General features: G+C 41.6%; 1 protein-coding gene across 1 annotated transcript in view; it reads left to right on the top strand.

Annotated features, from left to right (window-relative positions):
* cdh24b (cadherin 24, type 2b) overlaps positions 1-17,451 on the top strand; it is a gene marked incomplete at both ends in the record, with an annotated part of 105,968 nt that overhangs the window by 31,085 nt on the left and 57,432 nt on the right. The window contains 2 exons of the mRNA XM_083888939.1: positions 3,196-3,315; positions 10,389-10,556. Coding sequence (XP_083745065.1) covers positions 3,196-3,315; positions 10,389-10,556 — 288 coding nt within the window. The remainder of the gene's footprint in view (positions 1-3,195; positions 3,316-10,388; positions 10,557-17,451) is intronic.

Here is a 17,451-nt window from a genome sequence, read left to right as displayed (position 1 = left end):
ACAGATGTCTTATAGTAAGAACATGCGTTCCAGATGGATGTGTTGCAGTGTGGATATTTGTGGAGTGTGACTGGCTTGGTTATACAGCACGGCTGGCGGGCTGCATACCAATAGGCTTGCCTTTGCTTTACGCGCTGCCAAACTGTTTGATTTCTAACACTGATTACTTTTTATTGCTGTCAGAAGAAACATTTCAGCCTATATCTACTTACAATTTGTCTCCTTGCACATAGCTACGATATCTACAGTCGGGGGCGTTTTGGGGGGGGAAGAGAAAGAAAAAGCCTAAAACACGAATTGATCCAACAGCAGCCACTTTGCAGTCTGTGAGTGAAACTGTACAATGAGCGAGTCGTTTGAAATAAAACGAGAAAGTGCTGAAAATGTTTTTTTTTTTTATTATTATTATTTTATTTCAGTTGGCAAGAAAATGTGTGAAATGGAGAAAGGAATCAAAACTGAAATGGATTAAAAAATAGTGGCAGGTTGAACACAAGCTGCCTGCCCCCGCCTCTCTGTTTGATTTTAATTGCTGCGTCTCAACACATATTATATAAAGTATGTGTGAGCAAACAGTAATAGCACACTATTAGTTTTTGCGACTAAAATTTAATTCATGGAAAATGTGTGTATTTATTGAACATGAAATGATGCTTCACATGTGTCAGCCGCTGTCAGTCACTGTACCACAGCTGATTGGACTTCAATTGAATTCATAAATCTTTGGCAAATGCCACCCGGGGGTTTTCTTATTTTATCTTTTGCAACTGTGTGGGGGCACAAAGAAAACATTATAATATCAGTTCATTTTGTTGAAGTTTGACAGCCTATTCTCACTGTGTAGGTTTGTGTCTTTGTTTTTTCTTTAATGAAAACAGCAGGTTATTGTTTTTTTTACCAAAACAGTGTTTTTCATGAACACCCCACACAGTGTGCGGACCACAATTCTGCCTCAACGTTAATCAAATGCACAGGTTGTAGTTGTTTGCTCTCAAACGTTGTATCATAACTCACTGAAATGATGAATAATGATTGGAACAACAAGAACAACAAAAAGCTTTTATTTCGACTTGTTACATAAGATTCTAAAGTGTATTGAGCAAAAACGCTCTGTTATAAACAATCTATGAACAATGGAGGGAGTTATTTTTCAATGTACCCAAAGTTGACAAGTCATTGTTGTCCAGGTGGTCGCAAAAGTTAAAGCTATGTAACTTTTAAATGAATACAACAATACCTCGCTGCACACAGGAAGTGATCACAGCAGCACCGTGCTTACACTCTTAGAAATAAGGGTTCCAAAAGGGTCCTTCTACAAGGGCTGAGGTTCTACCTGGAACCATTTGCTTCTGAAAACCCCTTTCCCCGAAAAAAGGTTTTTTCAAGGGTTCTTGGTAACACTAATGGTTCCAGCAAGAACCATTTTAATCCAGAGAACACTTTAAAACCCCTTTTCCGGAATAAAGGGTTTTAAAAGGGTTCTTGGTGGAACCCTCCAAAAGGGTTCTCCTATGAGGGCAAGCCAAAGAACCTTATATGGTTCTACTTAGCACTTTTATTTCTAAGACTGAACTAAAATTAGACAGCTGCAAACAGATTGCCGTATGAAAACACAATAATGTTCGGCGACCTTGAGTGTCTCTGCGACCTTGAGTGTCTTGAAAGTCGCCTTCAAATATAATGCATTATTATTCTTATTATTATTATTATTATTATTATTATTATTATTATTATTATTATTATTATTAATGGCCAATATTAACAGTTTTAGAAGTGTATTCTCCTAATTCTACTTCACATTTTGCATTCGTTTTGCAAAACACAGTCAAATCGCTGTTTTATTTCCCCCACGTACATTTTTCCCCCCCAGTGGCAGCAACAGGTATTGTGAAGTATTTATGTTGCCAGAGTAATGCACTGTGGAAGTGATGTATGTGATAGTGAACAGTACTCACAGAGTGCTCTTTATTTACACAGTGGGGATGGAACACGGCTTGTATTGTAACTGTGGTCGAGAACATAACTCAAATAAATGTACTCGGTTACTTTTTTCCCCCCCCTTTCTTTACGACTGACAGGTAAAGGTGCGACAATATGGCCCAACAACCAATAAACTAGAATTATTCTCAAATGTTTCCCTTGTGGACCACACACACACACACACAGACACCAACCTATCATACACACTTACTTTATTGCTCCCTCTCGAACTCTCTCTGGTACAATCTTTGCAGACTTTCCATCTGCCATCTGTCAGTAACCCCTCTGACTCTTCGCCACCTGTAATGAATCTGCAACCAGAAGAACCCATGACCCCTCCTCCCCTTTTCCACACACACACACACACACACACACACACACACACACACACACACACACACACACACACACACACACACACACACACACACACACACACACACACACACACATATATACACACACTCCACACTACACCTAGTCTTCTCATAGTGATACTGTCATGGCTTTGATCAGAAATAAAGTAGCAGCTGCTCCCACAAATCCCCTTCCTCCTCCATCATTTCGAGCTGAAATTCCGCTGGTAGTGGAATCACTCCTCTTCTGCTCATGCATAAATTTGAACACATAAAAACCACTATGTATGAAATGTGTTTAGCGCGTTTTTTTTTTTTTTTTTTTTTACAGTGTGCGTTTGTATATTTCAATTTTTTCACCCCGCAAATTCAAAACCTTTACCGGCCAATTTGACTCTCTGAGCCGTAGACAGGAGATTTAAAGGGGAGGAGGGAGGGAGGGGAGGAGGAGGAGGGGAGGACCAATAGAGTGGCGGACGGTTCGATTGAGAGAAGGGGCAAAAGGGAATTGGAGACGGAGATGAAGAGAAATGAAGTGAGACAGAGGGAGTTGAGGAAGGTGAGCAGCAGGAAAGTGGAGGAAGTGTGTGTGTGTGTGTGTGTGTGTGTGTGTGTGTGTGGGGATGAGAGGGTTGGGGGCTTGCGTGAAAAAAGTATTTGTCACAGTGCCGTCACAAAGAGATTGAAAAAAGAGTATAGGAAAGAAGTGAGGAGGTTTCTTATGTCCTTAAAGTGCTGCTGTAGTCCCTTCAGCCTGAGCTTGTTTTCACTTTTGTCCTTCTTTTCCCTCCCTCCTTTTCAATTCTTCTACCCTCTCGTCCTCTCTCCTTCCCTCCTTCCTGATCTATCTCCACTGCAGGTACGTCCATAATCCAGGTGACGGCAACGGACGCTGATGACCCAACCTATGGGAACAGTGCCAAGCTCGTGTACACACTGGTGCAGGGACAACAGTACTTCTCTGTTGATCCCCAAACAGGTTAGTTGTGTTGATTTATCTGTGAATGAGAGAGTGTGTTTCCCACCTTAACACACACTCGTAAGGGCAAAATGTGAAATGTTTGAAAGCAAATACACACTGTCAAATCTAATGGATGTAGAAGAGCAAGTGACTGCCAGTGTGTGTAGATGGACACGATCAAACACGTACACATTTGAGTGTTTAAGGGTGAGCAAAATTAAACATCTGAGAAGATGAGCAGCATACTAAAACATCCCTGCTCCCCCTTTGTCTCTCTCTCTCTGTCTCACACACACACACACTTGTATTTGCTGCATACTGAGGACCAGGTAAAAGTGCTGACCAAGTGAGGACCAGCATTTCCACTTTATAAATCAACACATTCACAAACATCTACTTCATGAATGACATCTATAAAGAACTACTGGGTGAAGTACCATTAACATGTCTGCAGGTGGAGCCCCAGAGCAAAAAGTGTGTGAAACTCCAGGGCTGGAAAACGGGTTTTTCGTACCAAATTGAGGACCTCTGTTAAAAACAGAGTATAGCATGTTTAAAACCTAAGGCAGTGATTTGAATGAAAACAAAGTGAGGACCGGCCAAAAATGTCCTCACTTCGTAAAAAGGACCTCACTTTGTTGGTTAAAAACCCTCACTGGTCCTCAGTATGCCACAAGTACAAGAACACACACACAGACGTCGTGCACCGCCACTGTGCCTCCCCAGGTCTCCTGTCTCACTTAGTCATACATCTTTCCCACTTCCCTTTTCCCTCTTGTGTCTGTCAAACACCCTCCTGTAACACACACATCCCCAGGTACACACACGCCATATGTTTCCATGCACAGTTAATTTAGTCAAGCTATGGCTGTAGATAGACTTGAAATTGGACAACAAACACGAGTGGCAAAATCCATTCATTGAATGTATTGTGTCTTCCTTCACGTTAGCTAGCTTACAGCTCGTTGTTACGTTAGTGAGTCTTTGTACCATCTCCGTTATTCAATTCTTTAAGCTGACAGAGCATAAAATCAGTCTCCTTGTCAAACTTATCCTGCATTTCACCCCGTGCTTGTCAGTGTTGTCTTATTCTGCTGTGTTCCAGATACTTCTATTATTTCCGGGTTCAAGCTGGGGTCGGGAATTTGAGTCCGACTTGGTCTGACAGCAGTGGTAGTTCAACTTCCAAAAAAAAGTCCATATTAAAGTTCTGTATATGTATTTGAATGCGTCATTACAGTTTGTGTAATGGTCGTGTGTCCAAAATACTTTTGTGCGTATAGTGTATAACAGTTGCACTAAGTCCAATTAGGATAGTTCTGAATTGGCCGTGATATTTTTATATAATAATATAATAATAACAATTACTATTCTACTACTGTTATTGATAATAATAATGATAGTGTCACAACTGGATCTGGATCCTGCAGCCCAGGTATCACAGGTAGTGGGAGTGAGCCCATTATTGTTATTAATTATTGCTATTATTATTATTATTATTATTATTATTATTATTATTAATAATAACAATAATAATAATAATAATAATAATAATAATAATAATAATAATAATAATAATAATGGCATCAGGTCTGGATCTGGATCCACTTCTGACTCTTGGAGCTGGTTTCACAGTAGATGAGCCTGGTAACTGAAGGCTCTGCTGTTCTTCTCTGGGAACTACGAGTAGGCCTCACTGCGTTTTTGGACCGAAAAGATGGTGAGGTTCACTAGCTCTTTGAGATACTGTATGATGGGGCCTGATCATTAAGTGCTTTATATATAAAATGAGGAGGAGGATTTTTAAATTAAATTCTGAACTGTACAGGGAGCCGAGTGTAGAGAAGCTAACTGGAGTGATCTGGTCTCTCTTTCTATCTCCTGTCAGAGCTCATGCTGCAGCATTTTCAATCAACTGCAAGGTTTTAACAGACTTACTTGAACTGGGAGGTGCAGTAGTCCAATCCAAATAGTTTTTCCCAGCATCCTTTAAAGACAAAATGTTTCTTATTGTTCATGTTTTGCATTCTGGAAATTAGTTTCAAGTGTGAATCAAATAACATCTGTCAGTCAAAATGAACTCCTTGCGCGGTTCCCTGCAGTGGAACTGGAAGCCATGGTAACCTGGTCAGACATAATGTTTTATTTAGACTTACGCTCAAACCAATTTTGATTTAAATTCATGTAATTGTACATACAGACAGACGAGGACACACAGAGATGGCAGAAATGCATTCATGCTGCCACGGCCTCTGTGTGCTGAACAAAACAGAGCAGCAGCCTGATGTTATTATTTCTGGATGAAGCAAAAACAAAAAGACATTTTCAAAGTGAGATGTCAGCAAAGGTTTGCAAACTAATACACAGGATATATTACAGAGGGCTTAAAGGACCTGTCTGCGGTGTGTTCTCACTGTGCCTCTGTGTCACCCCGCTCCCCTAGGGGGGGAAAAGTTTACTGTGGAGTGAAGGCAGCTTTATGATATTTTTTTTTTTTTTAAATGAGTACTTCTTTTAAACATCATACCTTGGAGAGAAATCTGAGCTACTTTTTAACTCTCTGATGCTTTAAAGTCTGTTTTGAGTGACAGTGCAAACAGACAGACTGCGTTTTTGATGTCGCTGCTAATGTGTTTTGTTGTTTTTGTTGATATCAAAATCAACATTTTAGTGCTTTAATTGCATATATTTTGCTTGAAATGTCACCTACATGCCGTATACAACACAATAGAATCAAAGGAGCTGTTTTTTTCCCCTATATTCCTAATAGATCCTATCAGATGCTTGGCCCTCAAATGCACTTCAAATGTTTTGATGACTAAAGTATACTAAGTTAAATCCAATCAAGTGCTGGATGATTCCTTTGATTTCTCACCAAACACCAGTCTATCGTACCAATCGGATGCATCAACTAGATTGTGGGGATGAGTCCCTTCCAGCTCAGAAGCTCCCTGGCATCATGTATCGGTTCAAACACATATGGTCTCATTTCAGAAAGGCTCTGATCATCGTCATCTTTCCTCAGAGACATCAGAAAGTTTTCCACAGCAGAGAGCTGGCTGTCCGTGATCTATCACGTTTAGTTGTAAGCGGACTCTCTGTATCCAACGCACAATGGATAATTTCTCTATGCGGAGTTATATCTCCACATGACACATAAATAATAATTTTTATGATGACGATCTAGTACAGTCGCGATGAAATACAGGGGATCCGAGTAGATCTTAGTAAAACGCGTTGACAGATTCTCAAGAGCGCACTTTTCATTGTTTTCACTCAGTGATCTCAATCTTTGTGTAGAAGATGCTATAACGCTGTAATTAAGGGAATAACAGATGCATCAGATGAGCCGATCTCTTTAGTTAACTGCTCAAAGAGAGGAGAGTTCTGTCGCGGGGAGTTCATAATCTGCGCCACGCTGAAACCAAGTTTCACTTTTGCGCAGAGAGACTTTCCAGCATTTAATAGGTGCTGTTCCACAGTGTACTCACATCTTGTTGGAATGGTTTTATTGATGTTCCAAACTGATCTTGGACAGACTGTAAGCGGGTATAGACAGGCGCGTGCTGGCCGCAGTTTTTGCATGCGTCATCACAACATCGTTTCGGTGGTTACGATATGTGTCCAGCCATGGCAAAACCGGGAACAGGGATAGAATGCAGCAGCAGCAGATACTTTTTAGGTTTTAATTGACACGCACAATAAGCAGAAAGGTCATGCGTTTTAAACGTCTGACAGACCACCCACTAACATTTTCGGCCATTCTCGTCTCGTCAACGAAAACTCACACAAGTCTCGTCATGTTTTAGTCATCAAAGAGCCATGTTTATCTCGTCACCGTCTCGTTATTGTCATGAAAAAAAGTGGTGTCAACAAATTCATTTGCAAGAAAATCTAGTTTTGCTTGCGTGAGTATTTCTGCATGTGAGCTTTCATTTTCAGTGTGGCCACTGGTTGTGTTTTGTCATTGAATGTCAGTGTTTAGTAATTGAATTCTTCGACATGTGAGGACCTTTGCGACAACCAAAGAGAGCGGTGCTCCTTTTTGATATGCTAATTAGGGGAATATAAGCCGAATTCCACCCAGTGTGTATTGGCTGTGACACTGTGCTATTAGAACGAGCTTTAGTATTCTGAACGCGTCCCCTCTCTTTTCTCCCCTCCTCTCTACGCTGCCTCTATCTCCGTTTTTCAATCACCATGTTTCTTGCTGCCTCAATCATCAAAGGTCTGACTCAAAATGTACACTCGGCGGCGAGTACATTTGCTCACATATTCAGTGTAGTTGCTTACGCGTTCCCCTCAGTAACCCAGACATATCCCCGCACATTCTGTTAGCATTCAAAGCAGCCCCGTGTTGACCGTGCTTCACCTTGAGCTGCCAAGTCAATTTAGACTGGTGTTTTGGCTGAGGCCAGGTAAGCGCAGTCAGCTGACGTGCAAAACATCCGATCATGTGAAGCAGAATGAGGCCGTTTGCACGGAGGATGCGATCGATGTTGAAACGCGCGTGTGATCGATGCGATACAAAGCACGAGACACGCAACACACGATTTTATGCTCTGTCAGCATGTCCAGCTGTCACCTTGCAGTGATTTATTTTCCTCCGCGTAGGCTTCCTCACATGTGGGGGGGTTTGTGTGCATTTCTGTCAGTGGATAATGGCACACACTAAGTCATGCATATTGTGGATGTCAAACGTGCTAAAATTAGCAGGTATACCTGGTATTTTTTTAACATGAGTTAACCTGCTTTCAAAGGTTATGAATAACCATTCTAATTGCCAGTGGTTAGAAGAAATAAAAGAAAGGAAGAAGCAAACAACAACAACAACAACAATACCATGGCACACAGTGGCAATGTTACACCTTTTAATGAGTCTTTTACTTCGGTCCCTCATTGAAATTCACAAGCATGTGAACAAATTTAAAGTAGCTAATAAAATAAAGTAAGATGATATAAAACTACTGCGCACTCTCCTGTAAAAATTAAGGTTCCCTAAAAACATTAATGGCCAACGGCCAGAAGATAAATGTCTGTCTTTGTGCTGCAGCGGAAATGATGCTGGAATTTGCATCCTTGCCAATAACGAAGCGGACAAAGGAGAAATGAATGCGTTCGCCCAGTTCTTGTGTTCCTCTAAAGCTGATTGGAGCCCGGGTTTGATAAAATCACAAGTCATTTGTGACTCACAACAAAACACACAAAATAATTAAGAAATAATCATAATAATTGATTATTTCGAATCAATTAAGTAAATACCTGAAAGTATAATACTTTGTTTATCAGACTGTGGTTTCCACTGCTATGAGTCACTGCATTTATCTTCCTATATTAATAAACTGTATGAAAGGTTGTAATTGATGTATTTATTGATTGACGGATACTTAATTCATAATTATTGCTTCATAAATCAGGAATTACAGCAAACTGATATTGGAACAGGGGATGAGGCTAATACAGAATTAATTTTTAGAGGGTAATGAAAAAAATATATATTTTGACCAATTAGCATTTTTTCCCCCCCACAACAAAATCACTACCATCTCTTAAATCTGTGTTTTTTTCCTCCATATTTAAAATTATTTGTAGAATTGGATGCTTCACAGTGTAAAACTCAGTGTGCCAATGTCTAACGAGTGGCCGAATATCCTGAAACTATTTCATGTGATGTAAGCTGACAGCTGACATATGTTAATATATCTACAATAAGCCAATATCCGCTTATTCTATCGGTCCGGGTGATTTACTGGTCCGTTGCCATCACTAATATGACATTAGCAAGAGCAAATGTTTGGGTTGCCAGGTCTTGAAAATCCATATGGCCACAGCATACTTCATTGTGTGTGTGTGTATAGCTCTTTAATTAATCAACAAGAGCCCTTTAATGGACCGTTTGACCAATCAACCCCCTAGAAAACAGCTGCAGAACATCTGGAATAAATCAGGAAGGAATTAGCCATTGTTGGTGCAGATTAAATTGGTTATTAGAAGCAAGAACCCCTCAGCTTTTTATTAATGACTGACCAAAATGTTTAACTGCTACTACAATAAAGGGTCATGGGTTTTACCAGTTCACAACGGGTACGCAGTCATAAATGTTAATAAGTCATTAATAAAAGGTCACGTTTTACACTTCATTTGATTAGTTGTTTAACTGTCGGAAACCATTTCCGTTACCATATAATTAGGGTCGAGATCTGCGGCTAGTCTTGTCATTGCACTGCTAATAACCTACAGTTTGGCCGAGAAACTTTAAGCAAGGCATGCTAGACCAAAGATGGTCAACATATTTTTTGACATTATTCAGCGCTAAATTTCACCGTAAACTTTCAGCATAATGTCAATCAAGTGGGTTGAGAGAGAACTAAACTTTTCCACTACCCGCTTTGTTTACAGCCTCGGGGAAAATCTGGCAAAATTTGACAAGTCACCGGGAAAAAAGAGGCTAAATGAGAGACGTAGAAGACAGTAAAACATAATGTCAGCATTAGCGTATATATATCCTGAAACTTGTTTATCTGTCCGTGTTCAGTAGGAGGAGATCAGCATCAAGACCCTTGATCCCAAAACATTAGTATTTAATGGCCTGCAGAAGAAACAGAAATATCACCTTTTTAAAAATAAAAAATAAAAAATACTTGATCCAAATTCGGAAAAATTATTTATTATTCATTTTCAAAGCCTTTGATAACAGCTTTTATCCAGCTTGCTTTGTTGTGGAATAGCACCCATGAATGTCCGAAAAAGAAAACAGGTAACATATCATGTTACAAAAGAAGTGGTTGTGTCACTCCTGTATTTATAGAAGATTCTCAGTGCTGTTAAAAATATCGGTTGGATAAGATCCTAATATGCCGGGAGCTTTTGTTCCGTAACGGAGCACGAAGCAGCAAGTTTTTTTTTTTTAGACGCCAGAAGGTTCAGTGCCTGGTCACTGAGTCGTGAATATTCTTTAAAAAAAACCTTTAGTCCTGCATAAATATATTATGGCCATTTGCTGCCACTTCACCGCATTAATAACTGTACCTCTCCTGCTTTTAAATGTCTCCCGATGCTACTCTCTCTCTGTGTGTGTGTGTGTTCTCCAGGTATTCTGCGTACAGCTGTGCCCGACATGGACAGGGAGACCCAGGACCAGTTCCTGGTGCTGCTTCAGGCCAAAGACATGGGCGGCCACCTGGGTGGATTATCTGGGACTACCACCGTTACTGTCAAGCTCACTGATGTCAATGACAACCCACCACGGTTCACCCAGAGTGAGTTACTCCACATAATAATAGTTATTTTATGTACAACCTCCCACCTATCACCTTACACATACACCAGTCTGTCCTCATTCTCATAGTACCAATGCACCGTATCCTGCCAAGAAAGTGTGCTCCTGTGTCTTGACTGGATCGTCTCATCTGTGCTTTCTCGGATTTAAACGTTGAAAATCGGTGACAAAGTTCGCCGTGTCTGCGGTCTCCCCCCACGATTTGAAAAAAATCCTCTACTATGAGGCTAGGCTTAATCCGACGCAGAGGGACATGACAGTGCAGCAGTATATGGCGCTCCTGGAATGAGAGCGGGTTGACAGCACAGTGAACTCGCTCGCCGTGCAGGAACCAAGTGCCACACTGAGGTTACTCTCATTATAACCATGGAGCATCAAGTGAGCCATCAGTCATTGGATGGACAACTTTTAATGACTTTGTTGTGCTGCTACTAACTTTCCAGCACTCATTACATTGCAAACACGTCGAGGAAAAACAAATAGTTTATATAACGGCATTAACATTGTGTTTGTTTTGCCCCAGAAGGCACAAGAGTTCTCAGACCTTTATGACCCATAGGTACTGGCAGGGCTTTGCAGCAGTATTCAGGCTGAGGAGATTCCTCCAGGGCTGCAAAGTGCTTTATCAAACATTCATGTGTGGATTTCACTCTCCTGTGCAGTGACGGATCACCTACTGCTTCCAACTGTGGCTGTGCAGATTATCGGAAGTATCCCGAAGAGTACCTTTAATTAGCCCTAACTAGCTTCCTAAGTAGCTCAACTGAATGATGGTGTTTGTTATTATCAAGTGTGATGTTTGTGGATGGAGGTCTTATATGCTGATGCATGTACTATCAAGGTATAACCAACCAACATAATGCTCCAAATGTGTGGCAGACATGTTTTGTTACAGCAAGTTTAGTAAAGCATTCGCACGTCATATTTTAGGGTTTATGGAACACATCATATTCACATATCATTTCATTCCTGGACCAAATTAGTAACTTACAAAATGTGCTTGCCACTATGAAGAATATGCATTCATGTTACATGCTGTTCTAGTCATAAATTATACAATAAATCATCCTTTAGTTATTCATAAGGAGGTTAGTGTGCCGTCTCCTCTATCGCGTCTACGTTGGATGCAACACACTGACGTGACTTAGAGCTCGACCTTTGTTTTACGTCGACAATTGGTGTGTGTGTGTGTGTGTGTCCTTTATTACATTCAGAAGGACAGGGCAGTTATTCCCTCTGTGAATGATCAAGGGGACCAAGTGGCCTTGATGGGCCAGGGTTATTTGACATCCTTTGCTTAATGTCATCCTTTGTAAATTCTCTTCTCGGCGGCTGCACCTGTCTCTTCTGGGGGTAATTGTTGACCTTCTTCCAATTAAAGTGCACACACCTGAAGTTGGAATATATAGCTTTTTGTAAAGAAACCAAAATTGCCATTAATGTTCTATTAGTCAGAGGAAAGGTAAAACTAAATATTAAAAATAGCTGGATGGACATGCTAGTTTGTGTTGATATGTGCATGTGAGGGGTTTGGGCCAGATTTGGTGATGCTGGCTGGGTCTAGGCTAAGCCCAGGTGTAGTGCCATACACTTTGTTTGGTATCTAGATGTGTATTGACCAGTATCTATATGCACAATATCAAAAATATCATCTTATCAGGCTGTGGTCATGTATAAACCGCCCCAAAAACAGAATGTGTGCCATGTTTGGGAGGGATTTGATTGGGTTTGTACTCTCTCAAGCTCTGCTTGGGTTCAGAGTGAAAAGGACAACCCAAAACAGTCCAGAGCTTGAAGTAAATCTGATTTGGATAATTATTCTTTGGGGCTGTAGAACAGATAATCCCAGATACAGGCAAAGACAAGGAGTTTAGGGATGAGATGAGAAGATGGGGAAGCCAGCAACGGTTAAGCTTGGACTGCTGGTTGAGAACCAGGAAAGTAGGCAGGGTCAGTTAGTGGTTGGGGGTTGAAGGTCCACATTAATGGGAGAAGTTGAGGGGCAGGAGACCAGAATCACACAGGATCGCAAAGAAGGACGGGGATCATCAAGATTACTGAAGGATACAGGCAGTGGGAGCTGAATGTTGAACAGCAAAGGCTGCAACCAATCTGGCTCAGAGAGTTACAACACTGATAGCTGACTGAGTCCATGATGGTGGAGGTGACAGTGCTGAGCATTCATAGAGGTTTTATTATGTAACTGGTTCCAGCTTGGTGGGTTCAGCTCTGGCTCCATCACACCTGTCTCTGCACACACACACACACACATGGAGCGAGAGAGAGGAAAAAAGCAAGTCAGGGAGTGGCAACAACTGAGCGAGACACTGCAACAGGAGGTGTATGTTCTGGCAGACAATGTCCCAGGAGCAGTTGCTGCTTTGAGTTGCTTTAAAGTGGAAAGTGACACCGCAGCTACAGATCCAGCTGCTACAGCTACGTGTCACACAAAAATATAAGTGTGTGCCCTTGCATCAAATTATGACAAATTAGGTACGAGCAATTCATATTCGCACTCTACCCACACACATTATTCATGTGGCGACGGCAGCTCAGTGGTACAGCGAGTCGCCTTTAAACTTGAAGGTTGCGGGTTTGATGTCTACATGGCCGATGTGTCCTTGGGCAAGACACTTAACCCCACATGGGTGAACGGCAAAGACTGTCGCGTGGTCTTTGAGTGGTCATCACGATTAGAACAGTACTATAAAAATACAGACCATTCACCATTATTGGATTACGTAGTTATTGGAGAGAAGTTTAAAATGCGGTGAATGTCTAGGAAGTTATAGGAATTCATAATTCATAACTGACATTGTAAATATTGTGTGTAATATCTTTAGAGAATGGAACCCCAAAAGCCACTAAATTAATAGCAACCCTTGATGCTCTGTCACTTATACTAAAGAAGCTTAGTGGATGAGACGTGAAACATATGCAAGAAATCCAGTTGGTACTGACTTCTTAAGAGTGTCATAAACTATTCTCCTTCAATCAGGTCATGGTTCTCCAGAGGTTCTCCGGTTCTCCATCTACAAAAAAACTGGTTTTCTTAAGTTAGACTTAATTTAAAACGTGGATGTAGTTTTCCAGTTGCAAAACAAATTGCCGTCGTGAAACCTCAAGGTTTGCAATTTGACCGGCACCATGTCCGTATTTGAACATGGAAATTCACAGATATTGGATACTTATTAGATAATACTAGCTGTCAATCACACTGATCGACACACCTAAAACCAGTGATTGAGACTATTAACTCCTCAGGAAACTGAAACTAAAAATCAAGTCAGAAGTGGTCAAATTGTTCCAGAGACTTCAATTCAAACAGAGTACTTTTTTGCAAACATCAGAGTTGCATCCTAGAGGTTAAAGGCGCCATATGTAAGAATGTGGCCAAAAATGGTTACTACACTCAAATTCAAAATACCGAGGTCTTTTAGGTTTCGTTTTCTCCCCCATTGTAGCTCAGACGTAACTGGCAACCCGTGGTTGCTTGGCCGCTGAGACTCCACTGACTGCAATGATTGGTAGACGGCGGTAGGTGGCGCCACATGCATTGAAACACCATTTCAAAACACAAACATGATACATGATTTGCGGTCTGCAAAATATTTTTTTAATGCAAATATTTTGGCTGTACTGTTGTTGTTGGTGAGTTCAGTTACATTACATAATGCACCTTTTTACTGGTACTTCCCTTCTAATTTGAGGGCTTTACCTTTCTACGTCCATATAGTCGTGGTGAACATATCAGAGAGCAGCAGAGTAGTCAGGCGAGGGATGGGCACGTTGACGAGGGTTTCTAGTCCAGCAGACTACATAATTTAATCCCTAAACTGAACTAATGATGTACTGTGGTGAGAGGTTTGTCGGTCGAGTTGATTCTGCATCAACGCTGGTGTTTTGGACTGAGCTGTGTTCCCGGCTAGAGGGGCGCACGGAGAAAAAAAAAAAACAGGGCTTATTCTCAACTGTCTGGGTGATTAAGAACCTCACACTACCAGCAGCTGCCCAGAAACCTCAGTCTACCAAACCTCCTGGCTGTTGCCTTTACTGGTCCCGGTGATGATGACTGATTGATGTTAGCCTACGCCTGGAGTGCGTGCATGTGTAAATCACACTCCCACATTTGTGTGAACATGTGTGTGTGTGTGTGTGTGTGTGTGCATCTACCGCTCCTGTGCTTGTCTTGTCTTTTTCTGTGTTCCAGCTCACACATAGACTTGTGTTCCCTTGTGCTCACGCCATCAAAGCCAGCCACCTCAATGCTGTACTCAATTACACACCTCGGCTTTTAAAGAGGCGCCCTCAAATCGCGCTGCGTGCGTTTGCCCAAGGTCAACACCGCTTATTTTCCTCGTGGCATTTACCAGAGAGAGAGAGAGAGAGAGGGGATTACAATGGAGTGTGTGAACCAGGTATTGGCTGCACATTAACAAGAAGAAAAGCCAGGTGCTACTTCGTGAGCTTGTCTTTTCACGGTGCACTAGATTTTCCTCCCTGTGCAGGAACAGAGTGGGTTTGGTGTGTGTGTGTGCACGCCTGTGAACACCGTCATTGGACTCCTAATGACCAAGGGAGGCAATACAGCGGAGAGGAAGTCGGCCACCGTACAAATAGTAGTTGTTTTTTGGTTAAATGATGAGTGGAGAATGTGGGATATTTTGAGATGCTTCATTGGCAAACACAAAGCTCTAACCACGCTCTCCTTTGGGCCTCATTATCAAATGGTGTACACCATGCTCCAAATGTATTTGGACAGCATCACGCTGTTTGATGTTTTAGCTCATGGTGCGTGAGAAGCTTTAATTTTATTTTCATCCAAATCAAATGATTTTTTTTAAGGAACCGATGCTTATTGGACATTCTAAGGTGAATATTTAGAAGTACAGTCGAAAAAGTAGTTTCCTGCTTAATTTTAGTCAAAGATTGTTTGAAGTCTTTATCCCAGGAATAACATTGGACTTTTGATAGTGTATATTCTGTCTGCATTTACATGAATACTTTACTGGACTACAGGCCTATATTTTTTTATTTTAAAGCTCACATTAAAATAAAGAGTGGTCCTGTTGCACATATATGTCATTTATGGAGGTCTATATTAACTTGTTTTTATGGTCAAAAACCTCCTAGTTGCTGTAAACGAGCCGATAGAAATCCTCTTTTCTGACGCTGTTCCCCAGCCGCGATATTTCAGACTCAACTCTCAACACCCAGAAGACAGACTGTGTTGTGATTGGCCAGCCAGCGTAGAGGCTTCCCAACTGTCTTGTGATTGGCCAGTACCCGGAAGTGACATATTCAGCACCCCCGCTCTCAGAAGCCTCCCCCCTCTGGAACGGTGGATGCACTGCTGCTCATTATCAAAACATTGTTGTAACAGTGTTTAAAAATAGCTTCTTCACGACTCCCCGCCACAGTCCCTTTTATGACTTTGACCCGGAGTCAGACCCAGAGTCAGAAGACACTGTCGCTCGTGAAACACCTCCACAACGGACGTTGTTCTTCTTCTGCGGTTCAATGTACGCAACCGGATGTGCCCGGACTAGTGCCCGGAGCAGGAGGATCTGCTGTTCCAGAGAACCGCTGTTCTCGCTGACCTGAGATTACACTAAAACACAGCGTTCTGAGCAGTGGCTGAACTGTTTGTGTTGAACCTTCAGGGCTTCATAAACAAGGTAAGGACGCAGATACACTAAAAAACAGTGTTAATTGGAACTTCCGGTCTACGTCCGCTTTAAAGATAGATATCATATCTAAAAAGTGTGCAAAAGTGGCCTTTCTATTACAGTCTCCTTCCCCATCAGCTGTTTGCCTGATTAAGCTCTTAATTATTGCAGTTCAGTGCAGAAAACATGCTCGGCTAATTGTCTAAGAGTAAACAGGCTGATCGCTAGCAAATCACATCTCGATCTATCAGCTCTCCCTTACAAAGCCTCAGGGTAGGACAAGGTAAAGGTAATCCACAAGGAAATTAAGATGATGACACTTCCGCGGCGTCACACTGTAAAGGCTGGTAATAGGGCTGCACCGCGTTGCGTTGCTGTTGGACTGATTTGAAATTCCATATGCTCGTATCCTTGTAGTCATTTATTCAGACATGTTTTTCCATGTTTACTGTAGCTGAATAATTTATGGCTGTGTGCACTCCGCAGCTGAATTCTCTCAGGGATAAATTGAAATAGCGGCTGGGGCAACCGCAGGAAATGTACCTAAAAATAAGATGACCAATACAAAGAACATCTTAAAGTGGGTTCTTAAGGTGTGGACAATGTTTGTTTTACTTAAAAAAAAAGAAGAAGAAGAATTTGATTGTATTTACTGGTTTTGAAATCTTGTTTTCTTAATGGAGTTTGTCTCTCTCACACACACACACACACACACACACTTATTAAGGAAAACAGTGATGCCATTGATTTTGCTTCGTATTCACTCTTTTTCCTCACACCCCAGTGGCTCATAACTTGTGCTCTTTGAAAACTTCTGGTCTCTGCCTGTAGGAATGCTTTGAGGAGCTACAACTCGGTGACAAGTTCACAGATGGAGATGCAGGTGCTGCTCCCCCCCGTTTTTTTATGTGGTTCCTCAACAACCTTGGTTTGCCAATAGTGCCACATAAAAAGCTGAGGGAGCCATCACTCTCCCTGCGGTTTGATGGATGTAAAGATAGATGCGCTGACAGATGACTGCCTAGGTAGCGCCGATAAGATCAGTGTCATTTTATGCACCGCGGAGATGAGACAGAGGGTGGAGGGAAAAAGGGGGAGTCGTTCGGAGAGAGCGTTATCATAAATATTACTAATTCATTTCCCTGGAGAGCAAGAGTGTAAAATAGAAGAGTGTAATTGGGAGGAGATAGAGAGAGAGGGAGAAAG

The sequence above is a fragment of the Microchirus variegatus genome (genome assembly GCF_963457635.1).
Source record: "Microchirus variegatus genome assembly, chromosome: 5".
NCBI classification, from domain to species: Eukaryota; Metazoa; Chordata; class Actinopteri; order Pleuronectiformes; family Soleidae; genus Microchirus; species Microchirus variegatus.
This window is presented reverse-complemented; position numbering and strand designations above follow the sequence as displayed.